The 7,646-nt window shown below is 43.9% G+C and overlaps 1 protein-coding gene across 6 annotated transcripts; it reads right to left on the minus strand.

Moving 5' to 3' along the window:
- Positions 1-670: 670 nt before the first annotated feature.
- On the minus strand, positions 671-6,702 carry LOC123047356 (uncharacterized). 6 transcript variants are annotated; one of them, XM_044470891.1, is made up of 12 exons: positions 5,984-6,702; positions 5,854-5,897; positions 5,600-5,643; positions 3,340-5,016; positions 3,206-3,267; positions 2,993-3,122; positions 2,174-2,282; positions 1,931-2,074; positions 1,754-1,833; positions 1,579-1,673; positions 1,253-1,345; positions 671-1,027 (listed from the first exon to the last, which is right to left on the minus strand). In XM_044470891.1, exons 4-11 carry the CDS (start codon positions 3,406-3,408, stop codon positions 1,306-1,308), a joined length of 729 nt encoding a protein of 242 aa, XP_044326826.1. In that variant the 5' UTR covers positions 3,409-5,016; positions 5,600-5,643; positions 5,854-5,897; positions 5,984-6,702; the 3' UTR covers positions 671-1,027; positions 1,253-1,305. The 6 variants fall into 6 exon arrangements, with proteins under 6 accessions (XP_044326826.1, XP_044326824.1, XP_044326823.1 ...); XM_044470889.1 differs by having other exon boundaries at positions 1,931-2,282; positions 5,984-6,032; positions 6,170-6,695; XM_044470888.1 differs by having other exon boundaries at positions 1,931-2,282; positions 5,984-6,032; positions 6,123-6,695.
- Between the last annotated feature and the right edge of the window lie 944 nt (positions 6,703-7,646).

Raw genomic sequence — 7,646 nt, forward strand, 5'->3', positions numbered from 1 at the left:
GGGCGCAGCATCGTCACGGTAGCGAGCACCAGATTCTCCTCCCCCACAACATCCATGCAACCCCCTGCCTGGATCTAAGTGGTGTCGGGCGCCGCAACACCGGCTCCAACTTGCCAGCGCTCACCGTCTAGGTGACACCGTGACACCCCCTTGCAACATTGAGAGTGTAACCCCTCGAAGCACCAGCTTTTCTGCAGACTAGATGACCCGTTGCGCCCATGGCGCAAAGGCCGAATGCAAGCCAGGTATTGGAGGAGGACTTGTTGACATTTTTTATTAACAAATTATAATAATGTGCGTTCATTTTTTCCCCGCAAGCAAATAAACTAACTATAATATTTGTAGGCAGTCCTCTCTCGACAGTTGGGAGTTTTTTCCCGTGAACAAATAAACCAACTATAATTAAGTTACCTGAGTTCACTACGATCTGCTGGTAAATAAAAATTTGGGAATGGCGAGCATACATTTTTTTTAAGTATTATTTTCTTATCAAATTTGGGAAATGTAGAGCTTAAGTCAAAAAAATGAAAGTAAGACTCCTCCGGCCTCATTAAAGCTAAGAAGGCACCTCGTCGACCTCATTAAAGCTGAAAAGGCACTCTTCGGCCTAAGAGGGGGCATACTTTTGAAAAAATTGAATTAGGGCATACATTTCCCCAATTTGTTAATGTAAGCTCTAGAACAGCTAATATTGCATTGGGAATAGCAGATACAGTAGACGATTGAGTGAACAAATACTTACAGTAGATTGAAACAGTCATTCGAGAGAGAGGGTAAAGCAAAAGAGGTCTAATAGCGTTATCCACGGAATATGGAAGTTGCTCCGTTCGGATTTAAACAGGGAAAAGTATGAAGGAGTTTTGGCTTGTCTTTATGACTGCCAAAACCGGGATTGCAAACATGCAAGTAACATAACAGTAGACTGTTTAAAAGGGTGTTGCCGGAAGACAGCGGTGGCCATGCAGCGTTCACTCGTTCTTGCGGGCTTGAAAGTAGCGAAGGAGAAGGTAGTAAAGGCCAAAACAACCTGAGGAAAAATACAAGAATATTCATAAGTTAAGAACTCAACATGGTACCGGAAAGTTTATAGGAGGAAAATTGCTACTGCAGCAAAGCTTATTATACATGTAGCATTGTAGCCTATCAGTTATTGGCAGAAGGCGTGGACATGAATACATGTATGAGCTGATTTGAGAGGCAGAAGATAAAAGTGAAGCAGTGAAAAGATTATTAGTTGCGTGAGTAGACATACCACACATAGACGCTCATTTTGAAGCGCAGATTGCTTAGGGACCTATCATTGTTTTATGAAATGGTTGATGCAGCAGCAGCAGTAGTGGCAATCCTGAAATTATGAAGTTTTCAATAAAAGGCATACGTTAGTAATGCGTATTTATATTCTATATGAATATAAATAGAAGGCCAACAAGACAAAATAATGAATGTGAGGCAGCAAAATTCAGAAGCTGAATTATGTTGGGGTTGATAATAGCAAATTTGTTATGGTTCATTCGTCTATTCCCAATCTGGATAAATAGTCAATAGCGTTTTATGTCTCACTGTATAGATATAGTGTACCTGTTAAGCCTAGCTGGCTGAGCAACCGCCGCTTCCACGCTGTTGGCAGGTGCAGCAGTACAAGCATCTGGATCAACATCAGCAAGTGCAGGGGCCTGTGACAGGGATATGTTGATCACTGGGAATCATCAAAGGAAAAATCAACAACAATAAAAGAGAAAGCTGGTGTGGCCACCTGATCATCGTTCTTCTCCTGCCAAACAAGGATATGTGCATGGGGCACCCCCGTTTTCTGGAACTCCACGGTGTGGACAACTGCAAAGCAGCAGCAGGGTAAATGTAAAACAGGAAAAGTACGACATGTGGGTAAGAAACAATGAATTGGAGGAAGAAAAGGTACTGGGCATAGTACCAGCAAGCACTGTCCCAAACACTTGCCCAGTCCTGATTGTGTGCAGGTAGTCAAGTAGCTTCATCTGATGGATTTGAATGGTAATATCAGCTCCATCGACTGCTTTTTGCCCATGTTCAAGGGTCTCAATTCTCTCAGGCCACTCTGGATCACATGCAAAGGTTGTGAATATATCAGGCGAGCCATGGACTTGCGAAACAGCCACTGCATCATGGAAATCTTCAGTCATACAGCAAAGCCCACCCGCAAAAGATGACGGCATCATGTGCTTCTTAACAACCTCGGGTCCGCCAACCTTGTCAAGCCCAGAAGCATCAACAACAGGCTGGAGCCTTTTAATGCGCATGTCGCCCTGAAGATTTTTAGAAAGGTTCTTAGCCGAAATGTGGGAAGATCACAAGGCTACAAAGCAAGTCATTTTGCTTGCAACAACAAGAATTGGATGTACATGCAAGAGGAAAGAAAGAAGAATGCATATTACTATGAAGGTAAAAGGTTGTTTTATCCAGGCTCTTATTAATTTGAACATAGCAGTCGTGGGAAACAAAGCTTGATCAAATAGCATCACACACATCAGTGAAGAAGAAACCATTTTTTAGATGTATAAAGAAGGATGTTTTTGTTTTCAAAGGACAAAAGACCCATCAGATTCTTAGACCAGAGGCTGATTTTATTGGTTAGACATCTAATCTACAATGCATTGGTGAGCAACAAAACAATAAACGAGCCTGACAAGGAATCTAGCCTACTGGATACTGAAACCTGACACTAATTTTCTTGGATAGCTAATGAACCTGCATATATAGTGATCTATAGAACATCTAACCAACCTGACAGTGAACCTGCATTTAGTAGCTTCTTAAAAGGTATGAGCAAGCAAAAAACAAAAGTACTGGAACTTAGAACTGCACCAGGAAGAACCAAGCCAATCAATAATGTAACATCAAAACTCTATTTGTTTCTTAACAGGTAGAATTTCCTTGCTGGCACGAAGATGAAATCAAACTCATTTGCATATCAAACATAGGTATGTATATTTGGCATGGATGCAGGCTGAACAACATTTCCAGCAGGAACAACTTCTTCAGTCTGGGTAGCCAACTTGGGAGCAGAGCCAGATAGCGCTGCACCCTTAGACTTAGAGAGCTCAAGAACAAGTTTGCGGCAAGCGCTTTTTGGGCATGGTGATTTGCTGTTTAAAACAAAAATATCAGTCATAGGCAAAGAAAAAGAATCTTCAGAATGTATAGGACAAAACAAAGGAAGGGCTGATACCTGGGTGTTTTAGGCATAGCAACCTGTCCTTTTGCTCTGAATGCAGATATAGGAGTGTTCATCTGCCGAACAAGTAGCACAAGAGTTAAACGATTGAAAAGTAAGTTGAAAGAGGAAACCAGCATCAGTTATACCTCATCCGGAGGTAGCTCTACAAGTGTAGATGATACTGTAGCGAAAGACGTGAGAATGGGCACCGCCATGCCTGAGCTCTCAGCAGAAGATGATGCTCCAGATGTGCATGATGCACCCCCAAATCCAAAGGATGCTAGTTCAGGCTTAAAGGTTTCATCAATCCTGCCAACTTAGAAGGACAACTGGGTGCTTGCAGGCTGAAAGCTCTTAGTGGAGATAGAAACGACATAGATAGAACAAATAATTTTGTAGTTTCAGTACAAAAAAGTTATCACCTACAGCTACAGAGAGAGATCCTTCTCAAATCTCTGTTATCATGAAGACTGCTAGAAAGCAATGGATTGAAAAAACAAAGAACTGAAACAAAAACATGCCATACGAAATAAAATAAACCAATAACCTGCATTTGAGGAATAGTGATTTCCTTTAGTTATTTGAAATGGGGTAATCTCAAACCTTACGTACAGTAAGCCTTGTTTATCCTTAAAAAATGGCTATTAGACTACTCCCAGCTATGTACATGAAAGAAAAATACACCTAATAAAGCATTTCGTAAACTGGGCTAAGGGTCGCATATCTCTAGCATTACTCAATCTGGAATACTGGACATGAGAAACCAAATTATATTGTTCAGTTCTTATCAAGCCAGGAAGAAAATATGAGGTGAAATTCATATGTACAAAGTTTAGTAAACCCACGCCGGAAAGAACAAGCACGTCGTCCTTCCTCCTTGTTCGATTCATCACTTCCCACTTAAAAATAAACAGACTAAGGCGGGTGGAGGTAGCCAAAACTGCCACCTCATGTAAATGACAGTAAAACATGGAAACCCAACACATCATGCCACTCAAGCATTTCTTTATTGTGCCAAGCAATTATTTCACCATCAGGATCAGGGTTAGATGCAAGAATCAAATTTTCTGCTATGGAGACGAGAAATGAGCAATGATTACAGAAAACAAGCAGCAGCAACTTCATAAAGGCTACGAACTCATCATGGAAACCTGCCCAGCGCAAATTTAACAAATTTTGTAGTATATACAGCTAGGTCTAGTTTAAATTAAGAATGAACACAAACACATATATAATCTGGCAATTAGTACAGGTGGAATGCAGATCCGGAAAAGAAAAGGTTTAACTAATTAGTGTATACTCAGATGTAGAAAAGGATAAAACATCTATAGAATTCAGGATTTAATTGAAGATCCAGCTGAATTTAGACATATATCATAACTTCATAAGTTCATAACATATGTAAGGTCTAAAAGCTTGAAATTTATGTTCTGGACATTTTGACATTTGCAGAATAAAGATGAGGCGAACAGTCGATCTTGGCATATTGATAGAAAAATTATACCTTAACAGAAATTACCTAGTCTAACCAATGCATAATGCGATGGCCTCCGTGGTTTCAAAATGAATGAATACAAGAATATGTAATGTTGGAAAAGAATTATAAACATCTGAATCGCATCACTGTGATACTATCTACAGGAAGAAACTGGCAAACCATCTAATTAAATGGTAGGCGATTGTCATTGACTATGTCCCCTCCATTGACGTGCTTCATAGAACTCGCTGCTGCAATTACTGCAATATGCTGAGCACTGAAACTCTCCTTGCAGAAGAACTGATCAAGGACTGGAGCCAACCTACAATCCAGCCGAACGAAGAACCTAGCAGCATGTTTTAGACGAAATCAGTGGGCTACAAGGAAACATAAATTAATGAAGAGAAGATGCATAAAAACAACAAGCAGATAACCCACAGAGCAAGCATGCATTGCCCATCATCCATATAATTAGGCATGAGCAACCATTGGGTGGCACATACATCAAAAATGAGAAGGTGATAATTTCATTATGAAGCACACAGATTAAATATTGGGTGGCACAACCATTGGGTTGCCTTCATCACGAAGCAGCAACCACTACCCACTATACACATACTTTCCAAAGCACTAACGCAAACATTCACCATGCCTAAAATCAGTAAGCATTAATCATATTGTCTGGTGGTTTACAGAATCACTGGATAGACTCACACGTTCCACCCAAAGAACCAACCTAAATTGGCACTGCAACGCACTGAAAACCGACGACAACACACAAGCATGCACACAAACCAAAATGTACAAATATCTTCTCCAATAAGCAAGGAGGAAGCGAACCACCAGGGCAACCGTGAGCAAACAAAGGCGCACCTTCTTGCAATAGAAAGAACCAACAAAGCAAGGGGGCATATGAGAGCACATCTCACCTTGCAGATTGACGGAACCAACAGCGAGGTATCGAGCAAATCACCTGGACAGGCAAGGAAACAAAAAAAAACAATGATTTAGCCCACAGATATTTTATCAAACATGACAAGAGCAAGAAAATATCTAAGCCTTCAGATTGATTTAATCAACGGCGAGCGATTGAGCAAAGCACATGGACAGGCATGGAAAACAAAAAAAATGATTTAGCCCACAACCATTTTATTGATCAGGACAAGTGCAAGAAATGTCTAACCTTGCATATTGACAGAACCAACGGTGAGTGGTCGAGCAAACCACCTGGACAGGCAAGGAAACAAAAAAAAAAACAATGTTTAGCCCACAACCATTTTATCGAACAGGACAAGAGCAAGAAAATATGTAACCTTGCAGGTTGACCGATGCTGAGCAACTCCAGGCCTCTTCCCATCCCCTCTGTTGTTCCATACAGAAGCAGTAGTGAGATGTTGGAGGGAAAGAAATGGAGAAAATGAGAGATGGGGGGAGGGCTCTCAACGCCTCCACCTCCAGCTCGCCCGTAGGGCGTCCTCAACTGCCTTTAGCCTGAGCACCTCCAGTCCGTGAGAGCTCCAGCCCTTGAATCCGTCATCCCGTGAGTACTCCAGCCCGAGCTCCGCCATCTCCGCCTCGAGCTCTGACATCACCGCCACCTGATCCACCCAGTCACCCCCCTCTGGCCATCGAGAGGGTCAGGGAAGAGAGAGAGAGGGAACTGAGGGAAGAGAAAAGCATCTGCGTGTGAAGAGGGGGTTGGCCTCGCCGCTCCAGATCGGGAACCTGGGAGGAGGTCAGGAGAGGTGGCGGCCTCCCGGTCGCTCACCGGCGCTCGCTGTTGGCCGCATCAATCGTCGATGGTGAGGGTGCGATGGCCAGCAGCAGCAGGGAGGAGATGGGAGAGGAGGCGGAGATGGGTGGCACAGGGAGAGGCGAGGAGGATGCGGGGGAGGCGGCTGCGGGGCGAGGCGCGGGGGGAGGCGGCTGCGGGATTGCGGAGGAAGCGGGGGAGGCGGCTGCGGGATCGGCCGGTGGATGTAGGGTTTCTTTTTCCAGATCGCGATTGACGAGCAGGACACCCACGATCCATTGTCCACAGCCCACGACCGTTCCGCCCCTGCTTTTAATCGACACAAACAAGTAATGAGCGTGTCGCTGCAAGGCTACCCCACACGCAAGCGTGGCCCACTCGTCAGCTGCCCTTGGGCCGATCACGGGAGGTACAGAAAAACGAGCGGCGGGATACTTACCAGGTCGACGAAAATCACTGTTACCGCGCCAGCGAGGTGAAGCGTGCGCACATGATCATTTTGAAATCGTGATGGCGCTGGATCGGCGGGTACTCTAGGAGGCTTTATATGTTAGATTCAAGCCGAGTGGCATGGCTGCGCGCAGAGGAGCGAGCGTACGAAGCGCCACCGCGGGGAGCTTGTTTGGTTGTGCTTGATGGAGGGAGGTAGAGCAGGTGTGTTAGATATACACATAAAGATTGGAATTGGAAGTAGAATTTGTCGCGCACGGATTCAAAAAAATAGTTGTGCCATCGAAAGTGGCGTGCCACAAGTTAAGATCGGATGTAAGCACTACTGCAATAGTGTATAGTTAATACTCCACCCAAACATCGAGATGCATCAAGTACCTCGACCTTGAGGTGTCTCTACTATTAAAGAGGAGTTGATGTTTGTGCGTCATCAAATGTGGTTTCATCCCCCTGATTATGAATTATCTAACCCAAATGGGTGCTTTCCTTTCCTTGTCCTATTGGAAACCATATTCTGCACTAGCAGAGTGCCCGTGCATTGCTACGGGCTATGATATATATAAATGAATTGAACAAGTGATTAGGGTCGTCTCCAAGTCCGACGCTCATTTCTCTCTTGTACGCCTGACCATGTTCGGACATGAAACGGTTGCCTAGCGGGCTTCTCAAAATTCAACCGTCTGGACAGTCCATACTACCCCAAATCCAGACCATATGTGTGAGAGGAATATGGTGGTCCGCCATGTTATATTCAACACACTGGCCCAACACAC

This window comes from Triticum aestivum, chromosome 2B (assembly GCF_018294505.1).
Source record: "Triticum aestivum cultivar Chinese Spring chromosome 2B, IWGSC CS RefSeq v2.1, whole genome shotgun sequence".
NCBI lineage: Eukaryota > Viridiplantae > Streptophyta > Magnoliopsida > Poales > Poaceae > Triticum > Triticum aestivum.